At 40.5% G+C, this 20,873-nt stretch overlaps 1 protein-coding gene across 1 annotated transcript in view; it reads right to left on the bottom strand.

Moving 5' to 3' along the window:
- Positions 1 to 20,873, bottom strand: part of pde6a (phosphodiesterase 6A, cGMP-specific, rod, alpha) — a 60,450-nt gene that overhangs the window by 30,473 nt on the left and 9,104 nt on the right. Inside the window, exons 4-10 of the mRNA XM_049586427.1 lie at positions 18,890 to 19,031; positions 12,110 to 12,262; positions 10,051 to 10,140; positions 8,835 to 8,975; positions 5,280 to 5,354; positions 3,471 to 3,535; positions 2,702 to 2,768 (exon numbers count right to left, since the gene is read on the bottom strand). Coding sequence (XP_049442384.1) covers positions 2,702 to 2,768; positions 3,471 to 3,535; positions 5,280 to 5,354; positions 8,835 to 8,975; positions 10,051 to 10,140; positions 12,110 to 12,262; positions 18,890 to 19,031 — 733 coding nt within the window. The remainder of the gene's footprint in view (positions 1 to 2,701; positions 2,769 to 3,470; positions 3,536 to 5,279; positions 5,355 to 8,834; positions 8,976 to 10,050; positions 10,141 to 12,109; positions 12,263 to 18,889; positions 19,032 to 20,873) is intronic.

The raw sequence follows: 20,873 nt of genomic DNA, 5'->3' as shown, positions 1-20,873 counted from the left end.
GACGAGAAAAAAAAAAAGAAAAGAAAGAAAGTCAGATTAAATTTTCCTGCCGCAACAATTTTAAGACCCTTGAGTAATGAACTTAAGACCAATTTAAGACATTTCTAATGAATTTAAGACATTTTTAGGCCTTAATTTTAGATACATGAATTTAAGACTTTTTAAGACTTTTCAAGGATCCGCAGATACCCTGATATGTTATGTCCAGGAACTGACGGAGTTTTATTGCTCCACAGCCAATCCATTCAAAACCCTCGTGCCACATCCAAAACCATTAGCGTCAGTCTGACATGTCTTTTCCCCTAAATTTATGAAAAGGTGACTGTGGGGAAAATTAAGTTTTCACCTTTTACATGATGTAGAAGGAAAAAAGGGGGAAGATGAAGAGGGGGAAAGAGGGGGTAGAGTTGAAAAATGACAAGCAGCAAAGACAATGAAAGGACAGGACAGGAGGAGGACAGACAGGATGGGGCAGAAAGAGGGATAGATAGACGAGCAACAGCAGGCTCAGCGGTTTGGGAAAAGCACACTGTGATTAATTACAACGGCTGCAGAAATTACAATTATACATCACAGCGGCATGTGGCTGAACACTTTTCATTTCCACAACGGTGTGCACACTGACAACTGTGTAATAAGGCCTAATGGCGTTCTGCTCGTCTGACCACCCGCAGCCTCCAATGGAGATAGTTTTGAAATAAAGATATTTTAAAGGACACTGGCTTTATATAGACTCCTGCACAGAGGAAAAGAAAGTTGTTCTCGAAAAGTTACAGTGAGAAATGAGGAGGAGGAATTTCATTCTGAGCTGAAAGTTTTGGGTGAATCCAGCCACAGATACTGGTTTTCAATCACTCAAACTAGTCCATAGCCATTGGTAGCTTTGTCACCTTCTACCTATGCCAATCCTCAATGCCTATGTGCAGTTTCACATAGATTGACCACGTCAGTGAGTAGAAAAACGTGGGACAGACAGAATGACTGACTGACAGAATGACACACTGACAGTTTCCGTGATTATGTACAGCATACCATACCATGACTTAGTCATACCAAACATTAGAAACAACACCAACATTGGTCCACAGGGGGAGCCACAGCGATCGGTCGCATTTTAGCCATTTTGAAGCATTTTTCTGTTGTTATAGCGCCACCCAGTTGCCAATTAGAGTTAAATTTCTCCAGTCACCTTGAGGCGTCCTGTTCTACATATCTACCAAGTTTAGTAAAAATCCATATGGCGGTTAGGCCTAGATAAGAAATGAGCTCTCTAGCGCCCCCATTTTGTTTGATGGGGTCAATAATGGAGGGGTCCCCTCAGATTATGTGTGGTCATATGCCTACAAAGTTGCGTGGTGATGGGTGAAACCCTTGAGATGTTCTACACCTTTATGTGATGAGCCACGCCCTCCGCAATATTCATTGCCTTATAGAAGCTCAGTTTTACTAAGTTTTCCAACTTTTGCCAAGAGGGAACTTTAGATATTGGTCCCTAGATTATGTTCACCCAGTTTCATGCAGATCGCTCAAACTTCCTAGGAAGAGATCCATTTGAAGTGTTTTTCAAAAAATTCAAAATGGCGGAAAATCTATATAAGCGGAAGTTATGGGTTCTTGAGGCAAATGTGTTCCTCATGAGGAGAGGCATCTCTGTGCAAAGTGTCATGTCTCTACGACATAAGGGGCATGAGATATGCCCATTCAAAGTTTGCAATTTCAATTGGTTGCTATAGCGCCCCCCTTTGGCCAATTGATGTAATATTACTTCATTGGCATCCTCTCATGACCCTCTACCACTGTGCCAAATTTCACATGGATTGACCAAGTCAGTGAGGAGAAAAACGTGGAACAGACACACACACACACAGAGTTTTCCTCATTATAGATAAAGCTGGATTTTATAGATTTTTGCCTGTAAATCATCTCACAGCGGGTGGTTGGGTAAAGATGAGCTATCACAAGGCTTTGAATACAACTGAATGGATCTTCTTAAAATAATCTCATGTTCCTTAAACACACCGTACAATCTCCATTAATATACGCTGGACTCTAGAATCTCACAAATTACATCAAAATAATATTTGAATAAAGTTGAAGCTTTTGTCAAAATGAACTGATGTAAACAGTCTGTATTTGCTGCTTTGCAGGGAATTATGATACTACTATTTACGTAGTGTAAAGACATGCAGGTTAAGTGTTGACTCTAAATTGTCCGTAGGTGTGATTGTGAGAGCTGTCTGTCTCTATATGTCAGCCCTGTGATAGTCTGGTGACCTGCTCAGGGTGAACCCTGCCTCTAGCCCAGTGTCAGCTGGGATAGGCTTCGCGCGACCCCTAACAGGATAACAGGTTATGGAAAATGAATGGGTGAAGAGGATTATTGTAACGGCTGACCATGATCATGGGAATACTGGAAATACGCTGCACTGTCAACACATGACGGGGAGTTTTAAAATGGAATATTTTTTGTGTTTATTTTGTGCTCTTCAGAAGTTAATTAATGTTATGTGATTACATGAGAAACATGTAAAAATATAGTGTGAAACTCACAATGCTGCCAGATAATTCTGTCATGGTGCGAGAATGTTCTTGTGACACAAACTGGAGAGTTTGAGCGTATTTCACCACATTCTGTGAGATCTGTTCAAAATCTCAGAGCAAACTTGAAGGGCAGGAGCTCTAAAGAAAAACACACACTCACCAGTCCAGTCTCAGCAACATAGGTTGGTAAACCGCTGATTAGAGACCAGTGATCTGCCGGAGGAGTCCTGAAGATGCACACAACATGACAAACAGAAATTTCTATTGTTATCAAAATCACTTTTGTCAACAACCAGAAAAAAAAATCATGTAAATTACTTTCCTGTTGACTCTGCCACAGGGTGAAATAAATGCTATGTAAAATCATTCAAATTCAAATAATGTATGCACGGCTTTCAATTTACACAGGTGAGATTATTCTGCAGTGAAATGTTTGGACAATAGTTATGAGTGTTTACAAGAGCAGCAGTGTTGGATAATAGGAAACATAGAAATGATAAAAAAAAAAAACAAGACTAAGCAATGTTAAGCATGGCTCGAATTTATTTATGTTTAAACCTTAAATATGCCCCAGTGTGTTTGTATCTCTGAGGTTTTACAAACAGGTTGAATGCATTTCCTTCCTCATACAACATTTGCATTTTTATCTACACTCTGAAACCTGCATTGTTTCCATGTTTATTTGCTCACAGTCTTCTTCTTCCCTTCCTTTGTGAGTGTATTGCTTTGTTTCTTGGCCTCCTGTACATCAGTGTAATAGTGTAACACATTTAGCAGGAATGTGCGATGCGTTCCTGCTTGCGTGTGTGTGTGCATGAGCGTCGACATGCACAAGAACAAACAAACAGGGACCCACTGCTCCACTGCTTTTTGGCTATCGGTCAAAACTCCACAGGGTATCTTCAAACTAGATCTCTGTGGTGACTCACGGTATGACTTTGATGTCCTCTTTGCCATGCAGGATGTAGTCAATCAGTTTGTAGAAGACAATTTCCTTGAGGAGACACACAACAGAAAAATCAGAGACACTGTGTGGACCAGATATTTAAAGATAGACTATGCAGGATGTTCCTTAAAAGTAATGTTTAGACTCATACAGAAGTAATCCCTCTCAATTATCACGTATTAGAACAGTATGTGGAAGTCTACTGATCTGCTGAGACCCTGCCCTTTGTATTTTCCCGTCTTCTTTTTTTTTTGCTGTGGTCTGTACATTTATAGACATGTATCCCTCTGCCAAAAACAGCAGGTGAGTTCAGGACTTAGCACGCATCCAAAGTTCTTCCGAAAGTTCTTTTGCAGCTTGTTAATTTTAAGTTTTGCCATAGACAATAGAAATAACTCTTGGCATATTCTTAAGACTTGTCAAAGGCTTTTGACATTGTTGATCACAACATCAGAAATATGGCTTTCATGGTGTTGCTTTATAATGGCTGCTTGATTATTTAAGGGACAGAGAACAGTATGTCTTTGTTAATAGTTATGATTCAAATTGAGCTAAGCTACTTTGTGGAGTACCTCAGGGCTCTATTCTTGGACCTCTTTTGTTCTTGATTTAAATAAATGACCTACCTAGGGTCTGCAAAAATGTACTGCCTTTTTATTTGCTGATGATACATGTCTGGTATCTTCACATCAAAATTTCAGAACACTCATTCAAGAAGCAAATGAAGAGCTATCATTCTATTTCTAAATGTTTTGGATGGAAAAACTCTCTCAATATAGAAAAATCGAACTTCATGATATTTAGTAACAAAAATAAAAAAAAATATAACAAGATAAAGCATAGTAGACGAAAAACTAACTTGGAAATACCTTACTGAACCTGTCTGTAAAAAGACTATGCAGTCAATTGGTATCTTAAGTAGAGTCCGTTCATGTTGTGTATTGTAATAAATATTGCTCGGGCTGCCACATGTCCCACTTATCTCAATAAGAATTTTCTAATTCAAAATAAATTTTTGAGAGTTACTAGCTTTGCTAAAAATGTGAATTGTCTGCTTCTCTTTTTAGAAAATATTAACTTTTATCAATTTTTAATATGAACATGTACCAGACTTGTGTACTCGTGTAAATATGTACCTGTCACTCCTGACTTGCCGAACGTTTTACTAAACTTTTTTTAGTGTTCCTCAGACATTCACTCATATTCCACAAGACACTCTACGGACCTTCATCTTTCATATTGTCGGACTTCTCGTAATTAATATTCATTGTAATTGAGAGGACCGTTTATCTGGAACAACCTCCTTCCATCGCTACAATCATCATCTACATTATTGTTATTCAAAAAACATCTGAAAAGGATTCTAATTTGCAAAGAGTCTTAATACTTCATTGATTTATTTGTAATTTGTTGTTGTTGTCAATTGTTTATCTGCAATAATTCTGCAATACTTCTTGGTCTGGAACTCTTATTCAATTATGCAATCTTTGTTTTTATCCTTTTCTTTTTATGTATGATTGTTTTGTTTTTTTTAAAGGAGGCTTCTAACCTCTCCTGCCCAATGTTTTAACTTTTAATTTGTTTTTCCTGTATTTTCTATACATGCATGTGCAAATAAACTAAACTAAACTAAACAAAGGGAAGCTACAATTATTGCTCAAGTTTCAGAGAAACCTTCTCATGAATAAGTGACACTTAAGGGAACATTTGACCCGATGGTGGCACTAGAGTAAATGAGCAGAAGCAGTAACAGTAGCAGTAACTGTAGAAGCAGTGGTTAATATTTCCTCACCCTGCCATCAGGAGTTTTGGGTCCATCATATGGTGGAACTTCTCCCATAAGAACTGGCCACAGGTCGAAGAACTCCTACACACACACACACACACACACACACACACACACACACACACACACACACAGAAGGAGAGCAGATTTAGTAAAGGGCAACATACAGCTGATTCAGTTGCTTCTGTTCTTTCATTATTTAGATGCACTTACTGTAAATTGGAGACACATCCAGCATCACCATTCTGCCTAAAAATGCTAATCCCAGCAGCCTCTTAGGGGTGTGTAATATTTTTTGTTCTGTCGTTGCAAAGTGCACAGTTTCCAAAACACGGACTCAAACCTAAGCTACTAGTTTTGTTTATTTTTAAGTGCTTTATTCATGAAATCCAGTGTTGTTAGCAGACAGCCATCTGTGTAGGCAGACAACATGTGTTTGTTCTCAGATAGCAGGTGTTCAGAATCAACTGGCAGCTGCTTGTAATTAGGTGACAGCCACAGCCAATAAGTAGTATTTATGACAACGGTTTAGTTATCACAAATACATGGGGATCGTACCACACCGATCAGAAGATGGCTGTAAGTGTTACTTCTTTCACTGACACAAAGGTTTGAAGCAAAAGAAAAGCAGATCAAGATGGGAAAATAATGCAGATTAGGCAAAGAAACCCCAAAGGAGTGTCTGAAAATATCTCCTCCCAAAAGAGGAAACAGAAACAGATCTCATCAAGACTCAGTCGGGATGAGAATGGTACAATCACAACAGTGCATAATTAACAAGCAATGGATTTATTCCGTTTAAAATCTGTAAAAGTTGATCGTTATATACACTGGTTCCTGTTTTCCAAGGATGTCAAGGTTGTTTGTGTCTCATACTAAATATAAACTTTAAGGATTCTGTGATGATTTTTGCTGCAGTCAAACTTCAACTAGAATAACCGCCAAGCCGGTTTGCCTCTGTGCACCAGTCAAGTTGCAGCTACAGTTTACATTCAGGTCTGTGAAGACATAGATGCTTCACACACATCTTCACCCCAACGGCTCAGAAGATCTCTACAATCAGCTCAGTTTCAAGGTGGACACCCAAGGTTAGTGACACCAATTCAGTATCAGACCAAACGTCTCTCCTTTTGTTCCTGAGATGTGATGTGGAGTAATGGCCAAAAAATTGTTTTGTACAGTACATTATGATGTCACAATGACCTTTGACCATTTGGATATAAAAAGTCAGCACTTCATCATTTTATCTTATTAGACATTTGTGTGAATTTTCATCATAATTAGCATATGAAGGTTTGAGTAACCTTTAGGTGGACATTTGCGTCAAATTTGAAAAAAAATCAAGTTGTTTTTGAGATATCACATTAACAAGAATGAGATGGGTGCAAGGTCACAGTGACCTTGACCTTTGACTACCAAAATCTAATCAGTTGATTCTTGAGTCCAGGAGAACATTTGCGCTAAATTTGTAAAAAAAAAAAAAAAAAAAATCTCTCAATGCATTCTTAAGATATTGCATTTACAAGAAGGAGACGGATGCAAGGTCACAGTGACCTTGACTATTGACCACCATATCTAATGAGTTTATTGTTGAGTCCAAGTGAACGTTTCTGGTAAATTTGAAGAAATTCCCTCAACGTTTTCTTGAGATATTACATTTAGAATGAAACAGATGCAACTTCTAATCAGTTGATCCTGGAGTCCAGGAGTGCCAAATTTGAAAAAAAAAAAACAAAAACTCTCAAGGTATTCTTGAGATATCATATTCCGCGAATGAAACAAATACAAGATCACAGTGACCTTGACTTCTGACCCTTGACTACCAAAATCTAATCAATTTATCTTAAGTCCAGTGCTAAATTTGATAAAAAATTCCCTCTGTACATTCTTGAGATATAACATTCACGAGTATGAGACAGGTGAGGTCACAATAACCTTGACCTTTGACCTATGACCCACAAAATCTAATCAGTTTAATTCCCTTAAGGCGTTCTTGAGACATCGCATTTATGAGAATGGTACAGACAGATATATGTACGTATGGACAGAGGGACAACCCAAAAATAATAATTCCTTCGGCTGCAGCTGTCGCCCGTTCCTAAAGGCATAAAAACAGATCACTGCTCCTGAATCTTCTTGCACATTAAAGTTTAAGTAACTTGAACACTTAAAGGAGCTATATGTGAGAAATCTAAAGCAAACAGTCGTAAAATCATCCTAATATGTCACACAGAATAAGGAATAATGTTCATATAACATACTGATCTCACCGACAACAATAGTACAGCCAGAATACTCGCATTTTAAAAAAAAAAATTACGGTCTGCAAATCATGTTTATGTTTTGAATTTGTGTTTTGGCCTGTTGCGCCACCCACCGCCATCTACCAGTCACACAGTCAGTAGAGTCTCAGCAGAAGTTACAGTTACGACTGAGCTTCAATGGCTGACGCTAGCCTGCGACTAAACCCAAACGACCTCATTATGATTCCCAAAAACACCAAGACAAAACTCGAGGCAAAGTGAGGGTCTATATAGGAGATGCTTTTGAACGGTGAAGACGGTTGAAAGCGGAGAAGAATTTGAGATCGGATGTCGAAGTGGCTACTCTTCTCCTCGACAGGTAAGCTTTAGCCAAATTTGGCTAACTAGCATCACAGCTAGACGGGGATGGACATTTCGAATACTTTCAACTGTTACTCATTTTCGATCATACATTGTAGCCCATGTGCAGGTGGGTCATCGCCCCGACTGATTTTTTTGAGAAACAAACGTTAGCAGCACAGCAAGCAGCGTTAGCAGTGTCCCAGTAAATAGCATTAGCAGCCGGCTCCTCCTCCGCTGTATCCCGGCAGCAGCGTTAGCAGCAGAGAAGCCGGACTTGCTCGAACAGTCCGCTGGACTGAACTGAAGATCAAGGACACGGCAACGCGGCCCTGCCACGGCAGCCGCCCGTGGGCAAACAAATCACCCCCAATTTCCACCAGATGCGTGTTGGTTGTGTCTGCGCTCTGGCACGGCAGCAGAGCCGACAGGATTCAATTCTAGTCAATGTGTGTGTTTCCACCAGCTGCGGCTGTGCTGCGTCCTGGCTCCGTCTCAGCTGCGGCACTCCGAAGCCCTCCGCAACAGATACGCAGGAGTTCTATTTTTGCCGGACGCTGGAGCACAGCACAGCAAATCAGCACAGAGCAGCAACCTCGAATCTTTAGGGGAGGGGGGGCGGACATGACTCGTGGCAGTATTTTTAATTTGAGTGCAGTAACCGTTTTGGCCACATTCTTACATACAGCGCCTTTAAACTTAAAACTTAATTTAGCTGAGCTGTTCCCTAAACCTGCCCTGAATAAGATAAGTAGTTACAGATAATGGATGGAATGACAGATGTTCCCTAAACCTGGAAGTGAGTGTACCTTTAAGGCAACTTGACAGTTTAAAGCAGTGCAGCACAGATGGATCTACAAACAGTGGGCTACAGTGCTGCTTGCTGACCTCTTTATTAATTGTCTTGTGTGTTTTCCAGCTTATCCTTGACTCGGAGTGTGTATCCATGGTAACCCACCTTAGTCTTGGTCATGTCCAGCAGGCCCACAGAGTAACGGTCACAGTTGAGGAAAGCTCTGACTGTGTACAAGGCCTTGTGGAACTGCCTCTCTATGTCTGTCATCTCTTCAAACACCTTGCTGGCTGACCACAGCAGCACCTGGACAAAAGAGCAGAATACAGTACAAAAAACAGTTTCAGAGTTCATGCGCACCACAGACCCCCAGGTTTAACTTCGAAATCCTCCTTTTATCTAACGGTCATTTCTTAGGGTGCTTTCAGACCTAGAGTTGTCTTGCTTTGGTCCGAATTAGGGACTAATTTTGTTCCAAAGTTGTATAATTACCTAGAGTTGGTTCGTGTTCTCACGGCAGCATTTACAAGTGGACCAGATCAAATGCCTTGTGTGAGAAAGCTGCTCTGGCATTCTACTCCATTTTAGTAGCCATTGCTCCTCCACAGGTCAAAACTCTCTTCCAAATATAGTCACTTCTGGCTCGAAAAATCCAAGATAGCAACAGCAAAAACGGCAAACTCAAGGATTCAAAATGGGAACCCACAAACTAATGGGTGCTGTCACGGAAGCATCCATATTTATACATTTATACATATCTATGGTCAAAGCTGGAGATCTGTTTGACTGCAGTAACAACGCGACTGCATTCTTGTCAGAATAAGGTGAATCTTTCCTTCTCTAAATATCTTGAATACTGTTCATTTAGCATGGCATAAGGTAGAACATAACTGTTCAAAGAAATGTAAGAGTAGCGTGGATCATTTGGAGAATAGCAGCACCAGTATTTAGTGTATGTAAAAGATGGAAAGAGTAACGGTGAATGTGGAGAAAGCAGAAGACAGAAGAGAAGCAGAGGAGAGTTTAAATTTAGCAGTGACTGTATCAAGTGAATGTACAGTAGAGTTTACAGTTTGTGCGCTAATAAATGATGCAGCTCTTCAAGACGTCTCCAGTGTCTTGTCTACCCACACTTCCCCCAGCTGCATGCCTGCTGTAGATGTGTTGCCACTGCTTTATTACCAAACTGTGCTAAAACCTCAGATGAACGATCAGTCATCAACAATGCACAGTGTCAACTAGTGATTTTGAGAGTTGATGATTCTGTGAAACCCTTAATGCATGTGAACACACCCTGAGACTATACTCATTAAAAACAACAAGGCTAATTCCGACGCCAAGGTAAAGAGTATATGAAGTGCTTCGTGCTCAGTAGCCTCACCTGTCCCCTCCTGGTCTCACAGTTGTGCAGGTAGCTCAGGTGGAAGACTCTCAGGACAAGGTTGGCAAAGTTGAGATACTTGTTCAGGGTCTGGAAGAAAACAACACACACTTTGAGCTGCTTTGCAGAACACTGAGAAGTACGGTTGCAATGATTTGAGATTTTCACACAACAATAATCGTCTCAGAAAATATCAGTTTCATGGTATCATACAGAATTTATCTTATTATCAGTCAGAATGACTCTTAAAGGAATGAAAACAGGAGGTTTATTGTTGGTTGAACAAATGTTTTATTACTATAATTGAAACTTGAAACTATTTTGTTAATGAAAGTATGTGTAAAAAATATCCCCTTTTAAAAATAACCAAAATAAAGGGGAGATTTAAGTCCAGTTGCTTCTTTTTTTTATATGGCAAATTAGCAAATGTACAAGATATGATAAGCGTCAACTTTATTAACATAGTGTACCTTGAAACCGGTATGTCGCTGCAACCCTACTGAGCAGTTGATGTGATTACCTCTTTAAGACATAACTGGTTCCTTGATGCACACTACACTTTTGTGTGAATGACTTTAAATATATGTTTTTACTGCACATACTGCACACATACAGAGGCCCAGCAATAACCATTATAAAATTCAGTTTTATGTGATACACGTTTATCTTTGTGCCATCAGTCAGAGCAGGTGACTCAGCAGATATTTCATTATTTAGTCAAAAATTGCTGTTACAGGGGTGTGTGTTCTGTGCTGCTGTCCATTTTCCCTCCACTGTAGATCTGCCCAGGTGTGCAGCATTACTTAATGAGGTGCATTGCACCAGGCATGGAGGAGGAGGAGCTTAAGAGTTCCTGTGCCAGGGCAGAAGAGAGAGGCCTCTGGTGTAGGGACTGCTGGTCCTGCTGCTTCTCAGCCTGGGATTATTTTTGTCTTGTTTGCTTGTTTATTTGTTTATGAATCCCATGGATCTGATTGTTTTAAGATGTCTTTTGTGGTTATTTTGGGTCAGTGTTGGAGTTTTGTTCATTCCACAGGGCTGCCAAAGGGTGGGGCGTAACATTGCCGAGAGATATATGGTTCAAAGTGCTATGTTTGACAGGTGGTATTAACCCAAAAGGTAAAATTATCTTAAGGGATGCATGATAATATTGGCACGTCATCGGTATCAGCTGATATTAGCTTCTAAATGTACTATAAGAATCGGCCAACATGCCGTCACAATAAGAGTATGCATGTATAATATGATGTTAATTCCACTACAGAAGAGACTTGATGATCAATAAAGTTAGGTGGGAAAAAAGTGGATATATAGATATCGGTTTCGGTTGTCAGTCAAAAAGGTTTTTACAAATCGGCATATCAGATATCGACAAAAATTCCAATATCATGCATCCCTTATTCTCTCTTATGCCACACAGGCGTTTCAGCTGCTGTTACACACCTTCGGGCAGCTCCAGTATTGCTTGGCAGTGGCCACACTTTAATTAAGGAAATAATTCACAACTTAAGCATCTGACTGCCTTTGTGATTAAACTTCACATCATGTTTTTATTGTTTTGGCAGTGAGAAACAGGCAGTGTTATTTCAGAATTGTTAGTTATGATTTGGGAGGCTTTCGATCTGTGTAGCAATACATCAGCTGAATTTAGGTGACTTGTACAACAGCTGCTGCTGCAGGCCAGAGCAGCAGGAGGGCTGTGGCACGGACCCAACACATGGCTGATGGGTTTATGCAAATACATTCACATCAGTTGTTTCAGTCAGATATAAAACATGGACTTGATGCTGTTTGGAATAAAATTTAGTGGAAAGTTAGGCCATGGGGTCTTTGATACACATGTTTTACTGCAAATAGAACCCCATGAGGCCATTTGTAAAGTGCTTTAGTCTTATAATTCCTTAAAACGAATCTATCAGTATAGTTCACACCCATTTCTGACTCAACAGTTAGAATTCATTGAATCTGCTCCATATAAGGGACGGGCATGTTAAGAATTTCCATATTTAATGAATCAGACTAAATTATTAGAGTACTTGCAAAAAAAAGTTAGGGGTACCTCTTCATCCTTCGTAGTGAAGCAAGGCTCGTCCAACTTGTTGATGGCCATCATGACGGCCACCATGTCTTTACCGTTCATGATGGGGACAGCGAGGATGTTCCTGGTCTTGTACTCGGTCAGCTCGTCCACAAATTCACTGTAATGAGGGCTCTATAGAGAGAAAGGAGGGAGAGTGATTGTATTTAATTGTCTGCTCTTTGCCCCTGCATCCTTCATAACTCCCAGACTCAGCTCTGATGAACACACCACTTCCATCCATAAACGCTGCTGGCAAAGGCTTTCCATTATCCACAAACTCAAGGCCCTCCCTGCTGCACTCCACCTACTGCTCCTCATGTACAGCAGGGGTCATCAATTGTGTTCCTCCAGGGGTGAAGCAGAAGAAGAGCGGCTCATTAACTGCCAAGAAGGAACAAAAATCTACAGAGAGCGGCCCTCCGGGGGATCAGAATTGGTGACTGAGTCCTGAGTTTGGGTGAGGCAAAATGTGAGGTTTTTTCTTTTAACAGCAGCCAAGAACTGAGCTGGAAATTTTAGAGATGAAAAATAAACGTGTCACTGCTCTCTGATGGACAAACAATGGCATGTTGAAACTGTCTCAAGCACTTAAACATATCTTTAGCATTCAGTTGACATATTGGGCAATCTTTAATGTGCTACTTTCGGCCAATATATCAGCCTAGCCGATTTATGAAATCACTACTGCACTACTGATTTATCTGCCCCACCTACCAACCTCACACTCACCCACAGGAGAAAAGTCCTCAAAGTAAAACATTTACATTATTAATGTTTCATCCCTGTGCCTCAGAAACCTGTAAGGAATATTTCACCCTTCAAATGACCATTTGTACATCATTGACCTCGTGTTATGTTGAACTCATACAAAAAAAAAAAGATTTTCTCACATGCCTCCACGATGAATGAAGAATCCACAAATGGAAACAAATTCTTGATAAATTAAAGTCATGAGGATCTATGTTTAACAACAGTAAAGCTAAATTAAAACATCTATAGACACTCACAACTCCTGCAATATAACCCAAGTCTCATTTTTCCAGTCGTATAATCAGAACTTTCCAAAAAGGCGGCGTTGCGTCTTTTGAGGAAAATGCAGGACATTTGGCTGAGATGGTGTCACCTTTATTCAAATACAGATAGTATCCTACTGTGAGATTCAAGATCGTTTCTATGTCAAAAAATACACAAATGTCCCAATTTATTACCTTTTTTTTGTCAATAAAATCATGCATACTTACTTTTAATAGCACTCAATACTTCCTGCAAAAAGATTCAACTTAAAAGAGTTTCTGACTAAGTATGTACACAATGTGAGGTGTAGCTGGGCGCCAACCTTCCTTCAGGGCTGAAAAATGAAGACAACATGCAAGTGCCGAAAACTGCACTTCCTCTAATGGCCACTTGAGGCTGGCTCCAGAAGCAAGTCAATCTCCACAGACCCCTCAATGTTAAAATGTCCAACTTTACAGTGGAAATAAACATGTTTACAACCTGGTACTTCTATATAACTCAGCTGTCTACATATTATTAAGACTTAAAGTTTAGGTTACTAAGGGTGGGCTGCTTTGAGTGACAGGCTGTCTGCCGACTGGGCCTCTCAGTCAGATCCACACTTTGCTCCTCTACTGCACCAGCTTTTCGCCCAAATATAGTCACTTCTGGCTCAAAACAACCAAGATGGCAATGGCCGAAATACCGAACTTGAGGCTTTAAAACCAATGGGTGAAGTCACAGTGGCTACGTCCATTATTTTTACAGTCTACAAGGGGTGACTGAAAAGTTTTGAGCCTCAAGGAAACAAAACAAGATACATATTTTTCAGTGTTTATATTTTTCAACATAATCCGCCTCAGGGGCTAGAGCTTTTTTCAAGATGGGGAAGAAAGTAGAAGTCCGAGGGCGTCAGCTCTGGTAGATAGGGTGGGTGAGGAAGAAGTTGGAACCTTCAGTAATGGAATGTTGACATGGCAACCACTGAGGTGTGGGCTAGAGCATTGTCATGGTGGAAGAAGACTCCTCTGGTCAGCATTCCTCGGCTCTTTTCTCTGATTTTCTCTGAGGCATTTCAGTAGGTTAGGGTAACAGTCTCCGGTGATGGTATGACCCCTTTCAAGGAAATCAATCAACACCACCCCTCGGGAATCCCAAAAAAATGATGCCATCACTTTCCCAGCTAAGGCGTGACCTTAGCCTTCCTCGGCGTGGGAGATGACGCATGCTTCCGTTGCTTTGACTGTTTTTTTGTTTCAGGCTGATAGCGGTGGAGCCAGCACTCATCCATAGCATTGAATCAAGCAAGAAAATTGTCCAGGTCAGTTTCAAATAGCTCCAACTTGCTCACTGACACGGTGCGACAAGTGTGCCTCTGCTCAGACGCCAGAAAATGTGGGACCCATCAAGCGGAAACTTTTGATAAGACAAGCTCATTCGAAATGTGGACATTGTTAATGATAATACAGAAAGGTTGTAGATTATAAAAAAATATTTGGCATGCCTAGCTACCCATTTTCTGGGTTAGGCTCAAAACTCACCCCTCGCATGATGATATGCACAAGTTGTGTGAGTTTGTGACAGACGATGATTTGATATAGTTCTGCTGTTGTTAAAAGCAGACCCCATTTATTTTAATTCATCAAGAACTTGCTACAATTTTGGATCTTCGTTCACTGGAGGCATGTGAGGAAAAACAGGGTTTTGTTTTCTCAAATTTAATGTATAATGGATGAATAACTAATATACATTTCGTACATTTGTGGGGTGACGTATTCCTTTTGAAACTGCTGCTGGCACATGCTGAGCACAGAAATCTGGACAGCACATCCTCTCCTCCTACCCAGGTGCAGATACATATCCTGGGGCAAAAAAAGAGCTTTCGATCATTTAATGTGTGTGTGACAAAATGTAGTAAAGTAATAAGTGCAATATGTTCCACTGAAGTACAGTCCTCCCTTGTGTCTTCTTGGATTTATTCTAATTTGTGCATCTGTTTGAGCTTCAGTACTGGGATTACAGCGGCTCTCTTCCTGCACCACCAACTAAAACACTAAATCATCTTTTGTACTTACTAACATCTAAAGTTTTCCCTCACTATGTAGGAGACTGCCTGAGGTGTGGCAGTAGTCCAGGAAATGAAGAGGGAAAATCACTACCAGAGAGACAACGCTGATCCTGGATCAGCACCACACAGTAGCTGATTCAACCGCAGCCGCACACAGCTTACAAATAAACCCGTTCCAAAGATCTGGGCAGTTTGACAGCTTGTTATTGGCTGACCTTTGACCCCACTAAAGCCCAGAGAAGTCTTCATCCTGCTTGTTATCCTCAGCTGAAGCTTTGCGTTGACCTTTGCCAAGCAGCTCTACACTTTAGAAACATAATCTAAGTACAGGTTTTATTCTGGTGTAAAAACAAAAACACAAATTATGTATTTAGATATACTGTTAATGTGTGCAGATCTTTATTGTTTAACTATTCCAGCTTGATTTTGCTGGGAAGACGTATAACATCTATGTAGATAGGAAACTCATGCATCTATTCCAAAACAGAAAGTCTACAGTCCCTGATTAGACTCATAATAATTGTCACTGTAGGCTATTTTAAATCTATACGATCATTTGTTAAATAAATATTGTAAATGTGCCGTGGGACACTTCCTCTTCCTTAAATGAAATGCATAACATGTAATTTATAAATAAATAATAAAAACATACATATGCAATAAATGTGTAAATAATTCAATATATAATCTGCAAATATAAATCATACATAAATTTCCTCCCTGGTGCATTTAGTTTCTCAGGTTGTGACACATTAGGTAGATGCCGAGGTGTCGCTGCTCCCCTAAAGAAAACTCAACACGCTGGAACAATACGCTGCAACAGAATAGATTAAAGGTGTGTTCATGTGCTGAGTCTGTAAAAATGGCTCCGAGCCTGTGTGACCTCTGGGAGTAATCTGGGATCGCTCTAATTCAGGACAGATTAACCGGCTTCATCGGCAGCCTCCCCCACTGACACTCTCCACCTTCCTCACACACACACCCCTCGATGAACCACACCTCAAATACACATTCAGAGTTAACAGTTTGTGAATTCACTTTGAAGGAGGCAGGAACAGAAGAACGGGGAGAAATGAGGCCAGCTGTTGCTCACTACGTAATCCCAGTGACACATTATAATCCCCACCTTCCACCTACAAGGATCCTGACTGGCTGACCAGCCTGCAGTGGATTGGACTGGGATGGGAATAGAGTGTGAGAGACAGTGATTCGCAGCCTCTGCATCACTCTGAAAGGCCATCCTCAGTGCATTAGCATCATAAAGCCAACCAATTATAGGGAAACATTAGCCGTTCCTTCGCTGCGACCGGGGAGACTGAGGCTTGGAGGCTTTGATATCGTTCCACTTGCCACATTTCCCATCCTGCTTTCATGTGTTTGTATGAAGCTGCGGCGTGACGGACAGAGGGGGCTTTTTGAACAGCGCAATGATGTTTGTTGTGTTGCGGCTCACAGCGAAGGCACAACAGGCCGGCCTGGCAACAGAACCGATAAAAACCAAACGGGAACAATCGACCCGGGTCTGTTTTGTTTGTACATCGGCAGCTGAGCTTTCTAATCTCCCATGAAACGAAGTGATTGAACTGATACAGAGGAGGGCTTGTAATCCATCAGTTATGCGGAGTGGGCCGCTGCCTTATTAAGTGTAAATGTCACAATATCAGTTGGTGCAGGACTTTGCAGGAAAGGAGGAGGCGGAGGAGAAGTGAGTGGACCTGCAGTAGCGTGGCAAACTTGAAGTGTACGTGGGAATAAGCTTGCCAGCCATTTTCAAATGTCAAAGGTATTGGCTGTAATGAGATTGAGCTGGCTTTGGATGGAGGGAATTAGTGGAGGGGGACACTGTGGTTTCAAGTCGCCATCTGGTGGTCAAACAGAGACAGAGCAACAGCAGACAGGCAAAAAATGGATTTGAATGTTGACTGTGCAGACAGTGCTATTTATACTTCACTGATTTTTTTTACATGACTAATCAGGTTTAGATTTTGTGAAAGTCAAAATGTAGAACAAGTCAGTAACACAGGGTAAAATGGTTGAATTCTCAGTGAGGTCTACCAGATTCAAAATGTAGAGACCCATCTTAATTGCACTAGATGTAACATACATGTTATTCCTATGGTCTAAGACAGTCCAAAAATATCAGTAAACATAAACAACTCTCTCCCAATTCCAAAAACTATAGTGCCTACAATAATCATAATTACACAATCATAATAATATAAGTAATATCAAAAATAAATAATCTGAAGACGAAACATTTCAAAACCAGAGTTATAACAATATAAGAGTAGGTGGTTATTAAAAACATACACACTCAAATAAACCGAGACAAATGTGACTGTTTCTTCTTTCAGTGAAAATGCATTTAACTTTCCATTGCTCCTGAAAGCAGCGGCCCTCACTGTCAAATTAAGCTTCTTTTCTGTGGCCACGTCTGCTACCTGACAGAAAAAGGTCTGCTGTTAGGTAACCATTTGTACTGTACCGTCTGTTCATAAAACCACAGTAGTTCTGCCTGCGTAGTTCCTCTTTGATGAACATCTACAAATTGTATGATAATGCTGCCATTGTGAGGAGACGGAAAAAAGCAAAGTCATCTTTCCTGATTAACCAATGCCCCACAACGTCACAAGACATACTTGAGACTTATGCCTGTGGAGTCCACCTTAAGCTTGTTTGTTTCTTATTTTTTTTCTACATGTTACTGTGGATGTTAATGTTTAATTTTTGTGCTGTGTGACAGGAAGGAAGGATATATGTGCTAATTTTCAACCAAAATTAGCACCTCCTTGAAAAGGAGCAAAACTCAGATGTCATGTTTGCACTACTGTCAACTGATTTATTGGCTCCACCTCCGATCAGCCGCAGCCAATCAGAGCTGACTACTGCAGAGTCAAATGTCATTTGTCCCTAGAATAAATGCTGACTGTAACCTTTCACAATAAAGCAATCCTAAGTGCTGTATCGTAGGCAACTGGACCTGCTTGAGTTTCCTGAAGGTGTTTCACATCTCATCCAAGAAGTCAGTCAGAACTGAAGAAGCCTCTTCAAGAAACTCAAGCATGTCCAGTTGCCCACGATATAGCACTTAGAGTCACACAAAAATTAACTTCATGAGTGTATTGAACATTGTTGTAACATTATAACGTGGATATAATGTGGATGTGGATGGCAAGAGCCACTTGTAACAGTAGCACATTATAGTAAGCTAGAATGATACTGTAATACTATTCAAATATAGTAGTGGATTACTGTGTTGCAAAGTGGCATGCACTAAATGAAGAAATGATGCTGTGTGGCAGAAAAAAATCCTCACTTCCTCATGATCTATCATCGTGTTTCCTGTGCTTTTAAAGAAGTTAGAGCGACTAGAGGGGGTAAAGGGGACGTGACGCCATTGAAAGGCAACCAACTGAAAAGCCTTGAATAAAATGACAGATTTCTCTGAGTTTAACCATAGTTGGAAACATTTGTGATAATGTAAGTACACAACTCAGAAACATTATATAACACAGGTCTAGCTGTTTTTAGTCGTTTCAGCCCAAAAATGTCGCAGACTGTATCTTTAAATGTGCGTGAGGGAACGTTTTTTTCTATGAATACTTGAACTATTAATGTGTGTCTGATTCCCAGGTTAATGCAACATTACTACTAAACACTGAACACACAAAACACACACAATATCCACATGCATTTACCTCAGAAACATTTGGAACGTTGACCATCTTCTTGCTGGTCGCCACGTGGCCCACAATACCCATATCCAGCGGGTACACAATCTCACTGTCTGGCTGCACCAGGCAGTCATCAAACGCCGAATCTTTATTGACGTTAAATAACCTGGAGGTAAAGATAAACAAATCAAATCATAATGTGCGATGCAACTAAAGCATTTTTAACTCAAACAGGTTATTTTAAAGTGTTGCCTTCGGACAAACGAGAGAGAAAATGCAAATGACACTTATCAAGGTGCCCTTGAGCAAGGCGACTACACCCTAAATCACCACTGGAGCTGTCAACATGAGGGGTCTGGCTGTAGTGGGCTTCTATCGGGGCATGAAAATGTGTAACTGCATTATTGCAAAGGTACAAAAGAAGCAGAAATGCTCAGCTAACGTTCTCTAATTTAATTAAGCTGCCAAATGTGAGTGTCTGGAACTGTGTGCTGCTAAAAAAACACAGCATCTGTGTTCATTCAATACGGTTCCCTGAAGATTTTTCTGAAAATGTCAGCAATGTGCTCCACGCTGGCAAAGTGACAGGAATGTTTCCACACCAGGTAATCATAAGATGGATGAAAAGCAAATAGAAACAGGAAGCAGTTTGGATGTAAAACTTACAGTGTGGGGTTCTGCAAGGTTAAGTTTGGAAGTGTAATGTCTTCATTTGAGGAAAAAATATTTGTCCTGTTTTTCTAAATGAACAAAATAATAATCTTGCTGGTGCAGTGGAGGGTATACGCAGGTATACAATATATACCCACCTCTTTCTGTTAACTTTATACCCACTTTGGAATATAAAGGCCAGTATACCCACTTCCTCTTCGGTAAGCTACCCATCTATCTCATAGTGAAACACAGCTCATCAACTACCGCAACAGTTTTAAGTTTAAGTGTTGGACAGGCGAGAAAGGGAAGGCAGATGAAATGTTAGCTACTGTAGGTAAAATGGCTGCCAAACTGCAGACCTCAGCAAGTCATCGCTTTGTTTCCAAACATGGGTGTTTTGTAGTGACCCATTGGTGGGGATAGTGCCACAAAAAGCAGATGTTTGTTACTGAGACATTGCTGCTTTTCCTGCCTGAGCGATGATACATTTTTAGGCTTTTTAGGCTATTTAATGAGGGACGAAAAAAAGACCTGATCTTGGAAAACATCACCAACACTGGCATGAAAATCTCACACAGCACGATGATGTTTTTTCCAGCCACTCACCACAAACCCACAGTCTTGGGGACAAATACTGGTTTCACACTCTGCTGTGGGCTGCAATTAATCGCACCAGATGGCATCAATTCATAAAAGCCACCTCTACGCTTCCACAGAAAATGGATCAAGGCAGTTAAAGGAGCAGTGTGTAGTGATGAAGTCTGCAGACTGCAACCAGCTGAAACTTCTCCCAATCAAAATTCCTTAGTGTTCATCATTCAGGAGGTTTTTACCAGGCGCTAAATTATCCACAGAGGTCTCTTCCTCTCCAAAACAAACAGACACGCTGACTGAAACTGCTAAAAACTGAATAAAGGAGTAAAGCAGCTTCACGTTACAGTTCAGTGTTTCTCCAACACTGTTCTGCTCGTCAAACTTTACACCTAGAGGTAAGAAAATTTGTAGCCATATGTAACATCCAAAAACATACAAAAAGCTTCTTGGAGCCATGCCCTAAACTCCACAGGAAGTCAGCCATTTTGAGTTTAATGTTTCATTTTTAGCCATTTCCAGGGGTCGTACTTTAACAATCTCCTCCCACAGATTTCATCTGATTGACGTCAGATTTTGGCTGTAACATCTAAAGTCCTTTCGCATCAAAAGTTATTCCAAGTTTGATTTTTCCTCCAACTGTGTAACCGTGGCAAGGCGTCAAACTTCCAGGTTTTGCCAGCAAACAGGAAGTTGTAACTTCTGAGTACCTTGTCCAAGCTTCCCCAAATTTCACGTTTTATAAGTCTCCAGGACTGAACTA

Source organism: Epinephelus fuscoguttatus, linkage group LG9, assembly GCF_011397635.1.
Source record: "Epinephelus fuscoguttatus linkage group LG9, E.fuscoguttatus.final_Chr_v1".
In the NCBI taxonomy this organism is placed as follows: Eukaryota; Metazoa; Chordata; class Actinopteri; order Perciformes; family Serranidae; genus Epinephelus; species Epinephelus fuscoguttatus.
The sequence above is the reverse complement of the archived record's forward strand: the minus strand, read 5'-3'. Positions and strand labels throughout refer to the sequence as shown.